General features: G+C 37.3%; 2 protein-coding genes across 2 annotated transcripts; one reads left to right on the top strand and one right to left on the bottom strand.

Annotated features, from left to right (window-relative positions):
• Positions 1 to 1365: 1365 nt before the first annotated feature.
• LOC111329720 (testis-expressed protein 47) lies at positions 1366 to 7822 on the bottom strand. The gene is made up of 10 exons (XM_022934487.2): positions 7668 to 7822; positions 7067 to 7139; positions 6047 to 6150; positions 5583 to 5644; positions 5292 to 5334; positions 4708 to 4806; positions 4186 to 4245; positions 3098 to 3161; positions 2495 to 2590; positions 1366 to 1665 (listed from the first exon to the last, which is right to left on the bottom strand). Exons 1-10 carry the CDS (start codon positions 7812 to 7814, stop codon positions 1622 to 1624), a joined length of 792 nt encoding a protein of 263 aa, XP_022790222.2. The 5' UTR covers positions 7815 to 7822; the 3' UTR covers positions 1366 to 1621.
• A 35-nt stretch (positions 7823 to 7857) lies between these two features.
• LOC111329719 (intraflagellar transport protein 38) lies at positions 7858 to 16233 on the top strand. Its single transcript, XM_022934486.2, has 13 exons — positions 7858 to 7927; positions 8051 to 8162; positions 9281 to 9365; positions 10326 to 10451; positions 10738 to 10788; positions 11448 to 11543; positions 12300 to 12383; positions 13311 to 13444; positions 14005 to 14062; positions 14476 to 14559; positions 15392 to 15545; positions 15784 to 15842; positions 16019 to 16233. Exons 1-13 carry the CDS (start codon positions 7906 to 7908, stop codon positions 16175 to 16177), a joined length of 1224 nt encoding a protein of 407 aa, XP_022790221.1. The 5' UTR covers positions 7858 to 7905; the 3' UTR covers positions 16178 to 16233.
• The last annotated feature ends 434 nt before the right edge of the window (positions 16234 to 16667 follow it).

Raw genomic sequence — 16667 nt, 5'->3', positions numbered from 1 at the left:
TGGAAATTAATTGCATTCCCTCATCAGAGTAGTTAGGGAGGAGGGAGGTGTCCTGCAGTTGTAGAGGGCGTCAATTAAGTGTTAGGGCTATCTATGGCGCCTTTCTGTTCATTGAAAGTTCTTTTAAACGTAGTTTTGTCTCTTTCGAGTACTCAGTGCAGATAACAGCGGTTCCTAAATCATGTCTTTTTGAGGTTTTCAGTTTTACAAGACAGGTCAGATTTACTGTAACATGTTTCAACGGCAGAAAAGTAAGGACAAGACATAATTTAACTGCAACGGAAAAACCGAAAGGACCGAGAGAAAGTTGGTGAAGTTGAAGTTAGTTTATTGAGAGAGCCTGGTGACGACAAGTAGGCGCACGCTTTTCGCGCGCTTCGCGCGCTCAATACTAAACACTCTTCTCCTTCTGTGACGTAATTACTAACTTACTCATTAAAAAAAAAAAATAAATAACGGAGGCCATCAAATTTTTTATTCGATTTATTTTGATGTAGTTTAAGCCCAACATACGTGGAATATTCAAAAAGCGAACTCCCTAACGCAAAACCAAAGCCGGGAGCACATTGAGGATTGAAGGTATGTCTAAATTCCAAATCTTTAGAGAAAAGAATATTCGTGCTGTGACAAACTGTAGTGAGGATGTTCGGCTGAACCGAAAATCACTCAACGATTCATCATTACTTAATGAGAAATTTAGTGAGTAAACGGTTTGAACCCGTGGTAGCATTTAATTCGTGGTCCGAGTGAACCGTGTATAGTCCGGAGAATGACTGAACGTTGACGTTATCGACAACTTAAGCGGAGATCATCGTCAGAGTCGAGTTAATTTCTGTGAACACCACCGGTACTTCCAAGAGTTGGGACTGGATGTTTAGAAGAGAGGATACCAATCTGCGCATGGAGTAGTGATATCAAACTCGAAAAAGGTTCATAGAGGAAAGTTTTAATTAACCATTACGAGTGCATCCGAATTTGAAAACAATCCCAATCGCAATCTTCTTGAGCCGGCAAGAAGGTGCTATGATATTATTAGCGCTGCTCCGATTGCGGGAAGATTTGAGACGAGTCGTGGAGAGGCCTGATCCTCATTATTGGTGCTGGACCCAGGGCGTCACCCTGGGCGTCACCCCGGGCGTCACCCTGGGCGTCACCCTGGGCGCAGCTGGCGGAGCTTATGCTGGCTCGCGTTGCTCAAGGTCCCATATTTTCCCGCGGGCAAGAGAGGGGAGATTTGTTTTGCATCACATTTCTGTTGTATTTTGGGATACGATTGTCTAAGTATTTAATACTTTTCTACTCGAACCGACCAAGGGTTTTTTTTTTTTGTCAAAACAGGCGTAAGTCGAGTCATAAAACACACACTTATAACCAATTCTTCTTTCGTTTATTGTTCTCCAGCAATCAAAACTCGACTATTGTGCTGCAGTTTACTAAAACCTTCACTTAACGGTAACCTTGTAATTAGCGGACGCTAAGTGAGAGTCACAGTACAACACTATAAACTCCTTTTCGCCTTTTTAAGTATAAAGATTTATTTACATTTTAAAATTTACAATAGTGCGTTGAACAAAAAAATAAATAAATAAAAAAAGATTATAATAATCCTTTCGGAGTACTTCTAACTTAAGGGGAACAGTCTTGTCTGCATGGGCCAAGCCAATTCTGTTGAAGAATAAAATCAAACCAGGTCGGTTCACATGAAGGTAAAGTTTAACGTTGTTTAAAATTGTTTTACTTGTGATGGAGTCGGAGTTGTGGTGGAAGTCTTACGCGCGCTTCCGACCGAATTTAAAAAAAATCGAAAATCGGAATCGTCTACAAGTAGATGAAATCGAAGGTCGCAAAAATCAGAAGAGTTCTTTCTTCCGATGACTCTGACATCTATGATCTGGTGAAAACTGAATATTTTCAGAGTCGCGCGCTGAAGCAGAAGAATCAAATTGTCACAGTGCGAGTTTTCAAGCCATTCGATGGATTACAATTTCAACACTTATATTCTCACAGATCCTAAGCGACAGAGTGACAAGTGGCAACTGTACTCCGCGTCAGATTTCTCGGATTTGATTTCTCCCTAATCGCATTGCTCTTCGCTTCTTATAACGACTCTGACTGCGACGTTACTGAGAACCAGCTGTTTTTCCTCGGGGGGAGGGTACGGCTACAAGTAGGCTAGTAAAACAAACAGTGATGTAAACGGCACCAATAGTAGCGGAGGAGATTGCGGAGGAGTGAAAAAAAGGAGGTTTCACACGACCCAAACATCTCCCGCTTTCGCTCTGCCGCTAATATGGCGCCGTTTCCTATTTCGCTCTGTTTGGTGTGCGCGTGAAACAGGCTAGTTATTTGGCTGATTACATCTCAAGCGGATGAAGAGAATAAACCCAGACTTCACTAAATGAGCGCACAAATCCCAGGCAACTACATTTTTTCCATTTTTTTTTTAATAGTTTCCAACAAGATAAACACACGAGAACAATTCACATTGCCTTACCACTGTCCAATGTGATGTCAATTGGTGTTGTATATCTTTTAAGGTATTGTGAAGGTGCGTTGAGGTCTTGTGAGCTCAAAATGTACTCAATCAGATCTGACAAAAGAAAGCAGGTCTTTTAAAAATATGAAACCACTGATACTTTCCCAAAAATCTATTTCTGCATGTTCTTGCCTTGGATAACAGAGACTTCATTACAAAAAAAGTTTGTTGCAAGTTTTAAGTCAGCCTCTCACTTACTTCCCAAAAAGTAGACTGACATGAGAAAGAACTCTGCTAATGGGTTGTACCAAGTGATCATCAAGTATCAAGGATGCCATTACATGAGTTGCAAACAAGTATAAGGGATGCCATTTAAATATGTTGTTAACAAGTGATTATCAAGTATCAAGGATGCCATTTGATAAGTTGCAAACAGGTGATCATCAAGTATTAGGGATACTATTTAATAAGTTGCTAACAAGAGATCATCAAGTATCAGGGATGCAATTTATAAGTTGCAAACAGGTGATCAAGTATTAGGGATGGCATTTAAGAAATGTATGTCTAAGTTTGACAGTTAAAATACTTACAGATACCAACAGTTTGCTCCTGTTTTATTACCTTGTCTTACTAACAGATCTGGTACTTTTTCAGGTAACTGGTCCATGGTATTTGTTAAGCTGATCTACAAGAGTTATAAAAGGTGATAACTGACAGTCCACAAAAATTAACAGAAATAGTTTACTGTATAAGTTATGACAAATTGAACTTACTAAAGAAACTCTAAAAGTTAAGGCTTTTGTTGTTAGCTTGCACAAATGAATGACACAAGCCAATTCAGCAATATATGGCTTGTAATTTGTGGGAAGGATGTCAACATCCTATCACCATCTAGTAGACTGATATCAGAATTAGTGTACATGACTTGAAACAACACTTTTAAAGGTGTTCTCTTCAGTCAAGTCCACAAATTCTGCATGGTTACTGTACATACATATTTTTCTAAAAAAGTCCACCCACAAGCCTCATTCACTTTAAAAAGAAAAATTGCCCAATTGATTGTTATTTTTCATGGATATCGCTTTAATGATATGAAAATACTTTCTCTTAAAAATTCATCTTCATCTTTTCTCATGCAATCATGAATAGTGTCTCTAGCTCTCAAGTGGATGGAAATGGACAGAAAAATTATCATGATGGTCATCCATGTTTAATAATTCCTCATTTTTGTTCCCTTTTGTTTGTCTTTCCCTATCCTGTGCCTTAAACAATCAAAAACTCTAACCTTAGCTGCATAATAAAAATCATGGATTTTTTTTACTATTTAATCTGTTTAAAAGAAGTCACTGCTGCAAAAAATCATCCCCTTTCTCCATTCTATGGTAGGGTACTTTAACAAAAACCAGAATTTGTATTTTGAAATGGCTGGAGGCCTGCAGAGGAATAAAGCCAGGCTGTCCTACAACGTGTGGCAGAATGGATCTCCAAAGGCTTTTTGCATATCTTTACATGCACTCATTCTCCTTGTACAGGGGTCATAAAGTGTGCAGATCACTGATCGTGAGTTCTGACTTCTTTTATAGGATTCAGAAATTATTATTCAGTGGACATATTCCTCGAGAAGTATGTTGTTACAGTAGTATTAGGAATAATTTCCTTTGTCTTCCGCAAATAACTTCTTGACAAGGTTCTATATTTAATATTCCAACCTTTGGTAGTTTAGCCAAATATTCTGCTAGCTTAATGATAAGTGTTAAGGCTTCTGTGACCTGAAGAGCAAAAAGATTAAAAGACAAATGAAACTTCAACTGCTGTTATTTATGTTATAAATAAAGTGCACAGGCATATTTCTCAATACGGTGCCTCTTATTGATTAATACCTATGAACTGATACCTTCCATCAGTGGGTCCTCTGCATTTATGATCACCTGCTTGATCATCAAGTTTCTAAAGGTAACTTCTATACATGACGATCTACTTCCTACATTTAATATCCCTATGGCCATTGATATGGTTACCAGCACTCATTTATGGCCTTGAGTTCTAGGCAATAAATTCCATATACAATTGTTAAACAATCACATATTAGCTAGAAAGGAAAACCTCCTGTAGATATTTGGACAGATACCTTCCATAAGTCCACACTTCTGTGAGTTGAAGTTGACACTTAAAATGAACAGCTTACAGAAAGGCAATAAAAATATTTAACAAAAATGACATCTATCACTAACCACAACATCAATGGCTTCATTAGTTGTGAATTCCTGCATCCTTGACACAGCAAGATTGAGAGTTCTAAAACTCCATTGTCCAAAGAGGCGATTGTTGAGCTTTGATGGGTTAAGGTTACTTAATTTAACTGCCAGTCATATCAGAACCTCAACTTACTATTCACTGTTTGTATAACTACACCATCAGACAGAGTTCTCAGTAATGTATTCAAAAGTTTGTCTTGCAACTCCAATTTCTTTTACATTTCCAAATCAACAGGACATAAATTTGTCATTTGCCAAAATCCCTCAACTCTAAAAGACACAAAACTCTACATTGCACTATTGTGAACATTTTGCAGCTGTATTGCAGAAATAATTTGAGTTCCTGCCAGAAAAACCCTTCAAGATAGTGACCACACAAATTTAATAAAGTTAACCTCCAATCCAGTGAAAAGTCACCAAACTGTATTTTTATTCTCACAATTTGTCTGCCATGTAAGAACCTTGCAGTTTCTTTCTAATCATATTAATACTCTGCTGTTCTGGAGGAAAACCAAAAACTTGCCAACCTGATTATGTTATAATATGACGTAAAAGGATACATCACCAGTACACACAAGTAACTTTGTATTCAACAGCATACCACTGCAAATAACCCAATAGCATGATTTTCACTAAATGTATTAACTGAAAAAGTTGGACTCCTGTCCTTTCCATGCACACACTGCATATTACAGTAATTTCATCCGCCAACTCTCTTTCAAATTTGTCTGTAAGTAAAGTCACTTTCACATGTTCATTAAGTTAACTTACAGACAGTATAGTTTTTTTTCTAGGTGTTTTATTTCATCATTCAGGTGCTAATGTAGAGGTCAGTGGTTTGTCGACTGTACCTGTAGCATTGTTCATCCTCCTCTAAGTCTTTGATAACTTTCAAGAGCATGTTATAGGAGGTCTGCAAAATCAATTTTTTTTCTTTAAAATTTGTCAAATCTGTTTGAGATATTCCACTACGTGAAGATCAGAATTATACAAAAACTATCGTTAATAATAAAAAAATACTTCTCAAGCACTTCGTCATACAAGTCATTACCTCCTAAACACAGACATGTTTAAGAGAATGAACCCCTTTACCACATTGATTTTAATTCCACTGCTTTAATATTGTTAATTTTGCAGGGAAAAATTAATATAGGAACACCTCTTTGGACCCTGGTTCATTCCAAAAGTAAAGGAGAAACTTTATCTATCATGTGTGCAATAGTTATTGTAGCATTCCGTGTATTAACCGTTTATCTACTTAAGTCATAATAACACAAATTTCTTTGGATTCAAGGCAGTTGAGACATGTTCTCACCTCAACTACATGAATGACATGAGTAGGATATATCAAAAGCAGTCCTGTCACTGCTTCTCCATGAACTTGTATCTGAAGTTCCTTAAAAAGTCTTTCATAGTGAGCTGAAAATGATTTGAGAAACAAGTAAAGAATTCAAGGTGATCAGGAGGTGAGAGCTAAGGATGTGAAAGAAAGCTCCTTTAACCATTGTTATTTTTCTATTTGTTTTCCACCATCTGAGTAAATATCTGTTTGTCTTAAGATCACAATATAAAGCCATGTCTCTATGCATTGAACAAAGTAGCCAAAACATTCATTATAAACCACTGAAGTATCAGAGAAATTCATTTATTGAAATAATTAGCATCCACTCATGTCTTGACCTGTGTGTTAAGAAAATTTCTACATGTTTTCACTATTTTGGTCAATTTACTTCTTTTGTCTCTGAGCCTGACTGCTGCTCAGTGGTAGAGCACTGGAGCATGGAATCTGAAGGACTGAGGTTCAATTCCTCATAGGAACTCAGAAGTTTTCTTTGTTCCCCGCTTGTCACAAGACGAAAAACGTCATTCTCAATTTACTTCTTTCTAACTGTTTTTATTTTGTTCTCTATCAATACAATTGCCTTTGACAGTCAGATCTAGAAATGGTACAAAAATATCTATGGAGAAATAAACTCTTATTATTAAAAAATTGGATTTTCTTCTTATTTTTGTTGAAAAGGAAAAAGGCTTTGAATAGTTACGTGTACTCTGTTTAAAATTGCTATCCAATGCTCTTTCCGGTTGATTTTCATAAATAATTAAACAAAGGACTGTAAACAGCTGGTTGACCAACATCTACTCTCTAAATCCACGCGTATCAAGCTTAAGTGATAAAACTACTTCAGATTTCTTGTTTAACTTGGATGATAAAGCTGTAAATATTATTGCTTTGATGTGGCAAACATTCTGAGAAGACCACATTAGTTTGTTCTTAATAGCATGATAAGATGGGTACAATGAAATGTTACATGGTACGTTAAAACTAAATAACCACCTCCAATTTCTTTCCTGTCACTAACATCCGGGCGGATTTTTGACACGTAAACCAGTCGATGTACAAGTTGTTTCTAAAAAGAAATTTGTGAAACAAGTTAGCTTGCGTTTCCTATTGCCTACATGCATTGGAAGCCGGAACTTAAGTGAGCCTGCATTGATAGTTTAAAGCGATCTAAAAAGAACAAATTGTTTGCGACGGAACCCCTGGAGAAAAAAAAAAATAGATTACAATTTATATAGCACTTATTGCAAGCCTCTAAGCGCTTAACAATTTTTTGCGGGAGACTTAACAGACTGCTTGCAGAAGTTTGCAATTTTTTTTTTGTAATTTTAACAGATGCCCCCAATTTCAGTAAACTGGCCAGACACAACACCGGGAGCTACGTTCCCTTCTCTTTGTGATTAGTGTGTGGGTTCTTTAACGTCCCTTGCTAACCGGTACAGAAAAGAAACAGGAGACGGGACCAAGGGTTTTCGTCCTTATCCGAGAAGACTAGAATGTCTAACCAGTCTATTTCAGATATCATAGCAAAGGCAGCACATTCTCCTCAGCAAGAACCAGAGTGTTGGTCCGGTCTGGGGCTCAAACCCTCATATACCTTATTTTGAGCTCGTGTTCGCTCTAGAATGAGATCAAATAAAGATAGCCTTCCTACATCGAACACCGAATCTTCGTCACCTCCAGGACTTGCCGCCATCTTTATTTTCCCTTCTCTTATTGAACTGTCTCCATCGATCGTCTCCATGGGGATCATGTAAACAAATACACCTCAAGTTCATCAGCGGTTTCCCACAAGCCATGCGCAATAGGTCTATCAAGCGAACACGGAGGCTAAAATGTCGTACAGAGATTTGAGGAGTAAGTGGAAAATCAATAGTATTTATTGGCTTTTGAAAGTTTTTGAGGTTATACCTCACATCTGCATATAAACATACCCATTGCAATGTGATTCAAAGGAAAATAATGGTTGTGTTCCCACAGATTTCACTGAAATGATGCGTGCCCTGGGCTACCCTCGGCTGATATCTATGGAGAACTTTCGTTCTCCAAACTTTGCTTTGGTGGCTGAAGTCTTGATGTGGCTTGTCAAGAGGTCAAGTATTTATTTATGTTTTTAATTACCCTCTAAAAGCAGTTTTAAAAAGTTTTCAACCAAGCAAAAATAAATGAAACCTTCAAAATTCTAGTCATTTCATTACGTACCATTATAATATTACAAACTTAATTATTAGTTATGAGGTGATTTGTTTTTGTATAGGAGATAATTGTAACTCTCTTAAAAGTCGCCCCTATGGCTTGAATCGTTGATGTCAATCGGTTGTCATTACCTTGTAATAAAAATAAAGGTGATTTAAGAGGAAGACAAACCTTAACATTTTATTTAACGCTACTTTCACTGACAAAAATGAAACGTGGAGGTTTGTGTTTTGCAAAACCAAGTCTTAATAAATGTGCACATGAGATGATAAGATTTCCACCAGCCCATACTATTATAAAACAAAGTTGTTCACCCAAATACAATCTATCGTTTTTTGCCATCATTTTCTTTATCCAAGAACTGTATACATACAGTGTAATGGAGTATGAGTTGTGCAGAAATCCTGCCCAATAAATATCAGCTGCAAGACACAAGTGATGTTTATCAATTATGATCAGTAAAACTAACTAATTAGAGGGGACAAACAGTACTTGAGTCTACAATTTTTTTCCAAAAATTAATAATTACTTTCACTTGAAACAACAATAGTCTTTTTCTTGACTAGTCTATGCTCGCACTGTACAGCTGTAGATATGTGAGAATTTTAAGCTACTAACCCTATTCCTTACAATTTTGTTGGTGTATGCTCCAGCTAAATTGCATCATGTTCTTGTAAGAAGCCTGGATGACTGCATGTATCATGTACAAAAGTAATTTAAAAAAGTTTGTTTAGTTATTCTACAACTGCTAAATGTAAAAAATAAAAGGTGGTGTATTTTTTTTAGAGTTGGGTTGTCACAATCCCTATTTATATGATCAGATTGTGTCATTTTCATTCTATACGATGATGTGGCCAGTTGATTTGTTCTAATGACAGACTCCTTGTAAACTCCTCCTCGAGCTAACATTTTTAGGTTTCATACCCAATGGAATCAATGTTGTTCATTTTCAACCAAAGAACTCATCATAGTGTGATGACATTATGGGCTAAATATGTGTTTGGTACCTTAAAGGTATGACCCAAATGTGGAGTTACCCATGGACGTTGATACTGAACAGGACAGAGTGCTGTTCATTAAGTCAGTTGCTCAATTCATGGTATGTTTAACATTATTAGTTTCCAGAAAGTTTTTGCAATTTATTACACAATCAGTTTTATGAAGTATACACCACTAGTCAGGCAATTGTTATCAGTACATCCTTTTGTACTGATAACAGACTAAAATTGGTGCTGGAGTAATGATATTAACTCCGTTTTTTTTATTGTAACTATTATCTTACATGTAATAGTCATAAGTGATAAAATTCAAGATCTCAAGAATGAGCAAGAGAGTCAATGAACTCCCTAAGCGATAGGGAATTGCATTAAAAAATGAAGGCTTCTCAAATATCAATATTGATTCTGAAGTTTTCCAAGAATTAACAGAAGTTGTAACCATTTCAGGCACTGCTCACAAAATAATAAAAGCTGATAGTTTCTAAAGAAACTGTTTGGGGCTGCGTCGGTGGGGGTAATGAAATAATTTGGATATATCAACAAAGTTGAAATGGTGAATTGGCCACCATAACGATTACAAAAGCTGATGTTTCGAGCGTTAGCCTTTCGTCGGAGTGATGATGAAGGGCTAACGCTTGAAACGTCAGCTTTTGTAATCATTACGGTGGCCAATTTACCATTTCAACTTTGTTGATATTTAACAATTATTCCACGAGCGTGCGTTGGATATGAGATGATAGATAGCCAACGAGGTGCATAGCACCGAGTTGGCTATAATCATCTCATATCCAACAAGTGCGAGTGGAATAATTGTTTTATTAAAAACGCCCCCAAGAAATAATTATTTTGTAAGAAGAAACCGGATTTTTTAGCTCCTTTTTGATTTTTTGCTGACACGTACGCTTACCATATTTGTAGATTATGGTATATTGGCTTATATACCATAATGGCTAAGCCAATAAAAAGTCTTGAATTGCATTATCCAATGATCTAGTTTTTAATAAATCCAAATTATACTGTTCACAAAAGTTCACCTGAATCTATTTCTCATCCAATATTAGGCAACTAAAGCACATATAAAGCTGAACACCAAGAAGCTATATGGGGCAGATGGATATGCTGTAAAGGAATTACTGAAAGTCACATCTGTCCTGTACAGTGCTATGAAAACTAATACTGGAAATGAGGTAAACCTAAAATTAAAGATACTTATATAATGTAACTCTAATTTTTGTACCAACTTTATGTAGCCTCTGCAAATAATGCATCTAGGTTTAAATAGGTTAGTGAGGTTTGGGCGATGTGGTTCTTGGTTCTGTTTCAAATTCTTCCCCTTGTTTCAGCAGTAAATAATGACATCAGTCTTTTAGTAAATACAATGTAAACAGTCAGCCCTTTTCCAAAAGAAAACGATGTATAGTTTAAGATGTTATTTTAAAAGCAAATGTGTAAAAATTTGTTTCTAATTTTTAGGCTGCTGAAGAGTCCAATGTGAATTCCTTGACATTTGATATATCATCAAGAGTAAGTGACCAGAGTTTGGAGTTTACCAGACTCAAGTGTGAGAGATGGAAAGTACTTTGGGCAAGAAAATTGCTATCTGATGAAATGATGGCGTGATACATTTTGTTAACTCTTAAACACGTAGCTTCCACGTTTCTGTGTGTCTGTTCAGTGATGTATCACAGATGACGTGAAAACAAAGAAAAAGTTACTGTAGTAGCTCACAAGACACAGCCAAGTGTGTAACTGATGTTCTTATATTATTTGATGTCATCTGTGGTCTACTGTAAGTTGTACAGAACCATGGTGATGTGGAATCTATTTGTTTTATATAGTTTACTTAATGATGGAGCAAAAAGTTATAAATGGTAGTGCCATCTATGAGTCTGTCCTTCACTAGCCGGGTTATGAAGAAGAACCAATCAAATTATGTGGATGATTCAGCTTATTAAGACATAGAAATCCAATGGATAGAATTAAGTTATTTTGTTGATGATCTATAGGGTACAATTATCTATCATTTAAACAACCATAGCAACTTTTAAACTTGAAGCAAATATGTAACGTTAAACAAGGATGGGTAACAGATTAAATGATGTTGAAGGCCAACTATGTTTTGTCCTGTTGACCAAGCATTACATGCATGGGTCGGCTTGAGAACCCTTCATATTTGTTTTCAGATAAGTGATTTAAAGGCATCTCGTCAGCTTGCATCTGAGATAACATCAAGGGGAGCTGCTCTTTATGATTTGCTAGGCAAAGAAGTGGAATTAAGGGTGAGTCTGTTATTCTGTTTCTGGGGTATCTTATCGTTAAGTTTAGTTATTGGCTTGAAACAGTAGGCAACTTGATCTGCCAGTCCCTCAGATATACCCTTACTAATGGTTAAATCTTAAGATTGAACTGCTGTGAGGGTATCTGCAACTGTGAATATTTGATCTTTTTAGGATCAGAGATAGGAACAGTGTTCTCAGAATCTAATAAGGATTTTGATTTAGATCTTATAATAGTGGTAAGGGTCTTCCCAGTTTAACTTTCAAGAACTCTCAAAATTTTAAAGATCATAATCTCTTCTGGTAAATAATCATTCAAGGTCCCTTTTGCTTGATTTCTCCATTATGATAACTACAACCGCCTCCCAGTTAGCTCAATTGGTAGAGTGCCGGACTGTTGTGTGGGAGGTCGTGAGTTCAAATCCAGCCGGACCAACACTCAGGGTCTTTAATTAACTGAGAAGAAAGTGCTGCCTTTGTAATAATATCTGCAAATGGTTAGACTTTTTAGTCTTCTCAGATAGGGACGATAAATGGAGGTCCCGTCTCCTGCAGGGTTGGGGTAGGAGACATTAATTTCCCACACACGAGATTACTGTGTGATGGATGCCCTCCCTGGGGTGGGATGGTTGGTTAAAAGGGGGTTAGGTGTCAATTGGAACAAAAGTTCTGTTCCTTTCTCCTGCCATTCCTATGGCGAATTAATTAAACTTAAACTTAAACAATACCTAGGTTTACTTGGCTTTGTTTCTATATCAGGAACTAAGAACGAATGCCATAGCCAAGCCTCTTGAACTAAATGAGCTGGAAAGCGGTATCAAGAAGAGTGTTGCTACTGTTAAGGTGATGAATTAGAGGTCATGTAGTGTGCTTTTCCCTGTTTTTTAGCTTTGTGAGGCATTATTCAACTAAATACGAATCCTGCCTAACTGAGAATTACTCCCAAGGTATTTTTTGAAAGTTAAGAAAATTATAAACATTTTTACAAGCTTATGGAAGGTGCACCTGTTTCTACATACATGTATGTTCTCCTATTTTTGGGAAAGATGATAGTGAAAACAAAAATAATCATATGATTGGGTTGTTTTCTACTTGGTTACACTGTATTTCAATTTAATTTTGCCCTATTTTGAGAAAGCATTTTTTAGTGAAATTATTGGAAAACTGAATGCATACTCTTGGAGGATAGGATTTTGGAGTGTGGAGGTTCAGTGTATGTTTTGGGGGGAGGAAGTGATCAGCCATCCACACAGTGCTTTCTGGAGCCCATTCACATGACTAGTAACTTTATTTATGACATTTTAAGCTTCAACTAGCAGAGTCAGTACAAGAGAATAATTAGTACTCCCTCGATTTAAGTGCCTTCCTTCCAATAAGCAGCCCCCCTTTCAGCTAAAATTTTAGATCAGCATCTGGGCACTTATTAGCAGTGGCGGATTGAGGGGGAGGGTCCGGAACCCCCCCCCCCCCAAACAGACCTGACGCTTACAACTTTGAAATTGAAATTCTTACATCGACAGGATCGTATGTCACTTTTTAACTGGCTGATCTTTTTAATGAATCCAAGTAAATGGTAAGCAACCAAGGAACTATAACATGCAACTGCGACTGGTGGGAGGGGGTGTGGGGGAGAAGTAATTTGCCTCAAAAGAGTCCAACAGTCCTTTCTGAACTAAAGTTTGGACCCCCCAATCAAAAATTATTGGATCCGCCCCTTATTAGGGGAAATAAATGAAACTCAAAAATTAATTACTTCCATTCCCATTGAAGGATGACATAAAGAAAACTAATCAAATGTTGGACAATATTGCCTCTGATGAAGCTAACCTGGAAGCTAAAATAGACAAGAAAAAACAAGAACTGGAGAGGAACCAGAAAAGATTGCGAAGTTTAGAGACTGTCAGGTACAGTTGTATGTTTTCTAATTTTAAAGATTTGGTCAGTCCATGTGAGGATCAGATTTTTAGATGATGAAGCCTGTATGCAGTTTTCTTTGCTGTCTTTTTTCATGTTTTAAACCTTTCTTCTTTGAGGCCTATAGTTGGGTTCAGTGTTATCCCTGGTTTGAATTTCACTTGTACTTAGTTCAATGTGGATATGGTATTGTAAATTGTCTGATAAAGTGCTTAAACAAAAAAAAAACAAAAAAAAAGAAAATTTAAAAAAACCATAGATGAAATAAAAACCAGGAAAGATACCCAAGATTACAAGAACAAACTTGTTATCTGGTTGGTAGGGAGAGTGCACCATAAACCATTCAGAGAAATTTTGTATTTAGTCAAAGTCTTATTATGATTTTTCTTTTGTAAGTTCATGTTCCATAGTTACCGTAGGCTTTTAATCAGTTAACCAGAACATTAAACATATGGTCATATATTTCCTGCAATCTCTTGGCAGGCTGATAGATTATTTAATGAAGAAAATGCTTTTTTTGTAAATATTTTCTCTTTTCCAATCTCTGTAGGCCAGCATACATGGATGAGTATGAAAAACTTGAAGAGGAACTCAAAAAAGTGTATGAGGTGATCATCATGCTCTTGATTGTTGGCAAGTTTGTTGCTAGAATATAACCACTCCTTTACCTTCCAAACTAAGATTACTATTTAGCAAAATGAATCGATGAAGCAATACTAATTACCTACAGTGAGTTCCCCATATTCAGAAGCTTAGTTTTGTCTGATTTGACATCTACTGTGTGATCTTTAAGCAAAGGCATTATCCTCGCAGGAATCACAAAGGAAAGCCTGCAACAATTCAGGCTTGGACAGGATAATGAACCCGTGCCTCTCAGATACTACCAACTGAGCTTCAAAGCTGCATGTTTATAGTGAGGCAAATTTTAGAGGGTTCTACTTTCCTGTAAAGAAATGTGATTTAATTTTTAATGTAAAGAAACATGACTACAATTTTAAATGAAAAAAAAAATTCATTTCAGACTTTCATGGAAAAGCATCGCAATTTAGCTTACATGGAGCAACTACTGGAAGACATTAACAGAGCGGAGAGAGACAGATTTGAGGTGAAAAAAAATTTAACAAATAGTGGCAAGAAAGACTATAAACTTTCTGATTTTAGGCCCAAGGAATTCCTCATCTGTAATGCTAAGGAGCCTGGAGGGAACCAAATTATAATAGTCGGCTAGCATTTTAATTTGCTTTTGATTGATCAAACTAGGAAATCTTTGTTCCGATTAGAAGATCATTTGTCAGTTGGAATAGCCAATTAATCCATTCAATCTCAAAATCTCCTTTGCTTTAGTAATTATCGTTACTCTCTATCATACAATTCTTATGATGTTAGTTAGGAGATCGGAATGTGCCCATGAATTTTTCTGCAGTAAATGGCTTGAACCGGGGGGACGACGAGGAAAGGTAATTTCAATAGTCACATTGCTGAACATCACCGACTTACGAACCACAATATTGCCTGGGACTCTGCGCAATGCCTAACCTACAGCACTGACTACTTTCAACGACAGACTCTGGAAAGCTGGTTAACTAACTTAGAACAGACTCTCCTCAACAGGTTTCGACTATTACCGGCTCCATACAAACGACTCGTTCACGATATAACATTACAAACGAATCGAACAGAACGACCTAACTTTACCGACGGATCGAAACAGACCAATCATGACCAACTTACGCCACTAGCGTCTTACAGCCAATAAAATCATGGCAAAACTGACCAATCATTTTACACGACTTCCGCACAGGTTGTCGAAACGTCAGTCACTACCACCGACAACAGTCCTTCTCAGGACTACACTCACCCGAACGATCACACTACACTTTCACATGAATTTTTCTGTTTGTTTGTTTGGTTTATTTTTAATCGTCACTATCTTTTAGGAGTCAGAAGCAACGATCAGGAACATGCAAACTACAGACCATAGCCGAGGGATTGACGCCGGAAATGAACTGGGAGATTTGGATGATGTCGGGGACGACGAAGATGAAATTGTTGTCGAGGCGAATAATGCACGACAGGCTACCAGACCACAAGGTGAATGACTGTTACTGGTAACGTAAATTTCCCAATTAACCAATCAAAACTCAGAAGATTATGCAATAGGTGTCAAACACGTAACATAACGTAACGACTTTAGGCGCGGGAAAACATGGAACTGACGTCAGCTGTACACTAAGCGCGAGAGAAAGGGAGTTACTCACGCCCCGATGTGTACCACAGGGTTACAGTGTATATATTACGTCTAAATAACTGTTTGTTTTGTTGCCTTCAGCTGCCGAGGCTGGTAGCCGAGTCTTCGGTTCCATGGGAGGAGGGCTTGACTCAGATGAGGTGAGATCTTTTTGTTATTGTTTTTTTGACATGAACTTTGCATGCATAGCTCGAACCGGCAAGATTGTTTGTCACTTCGAGCCTTCTCTGACAATTTCTTAACCTTCAGTTTACATCGGCTGAAGTACAACGTCGTCCCTTTGGTAAATGATTGGGTTTTTTAATGATTTCTTCAGGATGAAAGTGGTTCACTTTCTTCAGGAGAGAGCGACATTGGAGTTGATGACGATGACGACGAACTTCTCGATGATGACGACATGGATGATGGCCGTGGGGAAGGACGGGACGACGGTTCTCAGGCGAACAGTCTTAATGACAGTGATAATGATTTCTAAACTAACTAACGAAAGCTTGTATATAGTTTGGCATTGAATAAAGCCGTTACGTAAAATTCAAAGTTGTTATCATTTTGCATTTCGAGACATATTATAGCCGCCGGGTGTCAAAGGAACGTTACTGATGATATATAAGGCAAAGCTAAAACTTGTGAAACATTCAGAGAGCTGGTAAGAAAAGATCTACTTGTTTCATGATTCAGTATTTGACATCGTCAGTGAAATATCCGTTGATCTGATGAATCCGAAGGTCTGTGGTTAGATTCCCTCGGGGACTCAGAAATGTTTCTTTGTCTCACCCAGGTGAGATAGGACGATGAAACATCTTTCTCCAAATCTTTACCGAGCTCGAAATTTACCGTTTTAAGTTATTTACATATGGGAACATTTCGACATTGATGATCCTAGCAGTATTTAGAACGTGTGCTAGATACGAACCTCGTGATACCCCAGATCCTCTTTAAAGAGTCTCGATGGCTCAGAGGTAGAG

Source organism: Stylophora pistillata, chromosome 10 (assembly GCF_964205215.1).
Source record: "Stylophora pistillata chromosome 10, jaStyPist1.2, whole genome shotgun sequence".
In the NCBI taxonomy this organism is placed as follows: Eukaryota; Metazoa; Cnidaria; class Anthozoa; order Scleractinia; family Pocilloporidae; genus Stylophora; species Stylophora pistillata.
The sequence above is the reverse complement of the archived record's forward strand: the minus strand, read 5'-3'. Positions and strand labels throughout refer to the sequence as shown.

What these genes read in the sequence shown, in the direction of transcription:
- LOC111329719 (XM_022934486.2), top strand. Translation starts at nt 7,906, where the DNA reads ATGTCGTACAGAGATTTGAGGA. An exon ending in AGTCAGTTGCTCAATTCATG is followed by an intron (nt 9,366 to 10,325) that starts GTATGTTTAACA and finishes ATCCAATATTAG; the next exon opens with GCAACTAAAGCACATATAAA. An exon ending in CGAAGTTTAGAGACTGTCAG is followed by an intron (nt 13,445 to 14,004) that starts GTACAGTTGTAT and finishes CAATCTCTGTAG; the next exon opens with GCCAGCATACATGGATGAGT.
- LOC111329720 (XM_022934487.2), bottom strand. Translation starts at nt 7,814, where the DNA reads ATGGAGACGATCGATGGAGACAGTTCAATAAGAGAAGGGAAAATAAAG. An exon ending in GAACACGAGCTCAAAATAAG is followed by an intron (nt 7,140 to 7,667) that starts GTATATGAGGGT and finishes ATTTCTTTTTAG; the next exon opens with AAACAACTTGTACATCGACT. An exon ending in TGACAGGAAAGAAATTGGAG is followed by an intron (nt 6,151 to 7,066) that starts GTGGTTATTTAG and finishes AATCATTTTCAG; the next exon opens with CTCACTATGAAAGACTTTTT.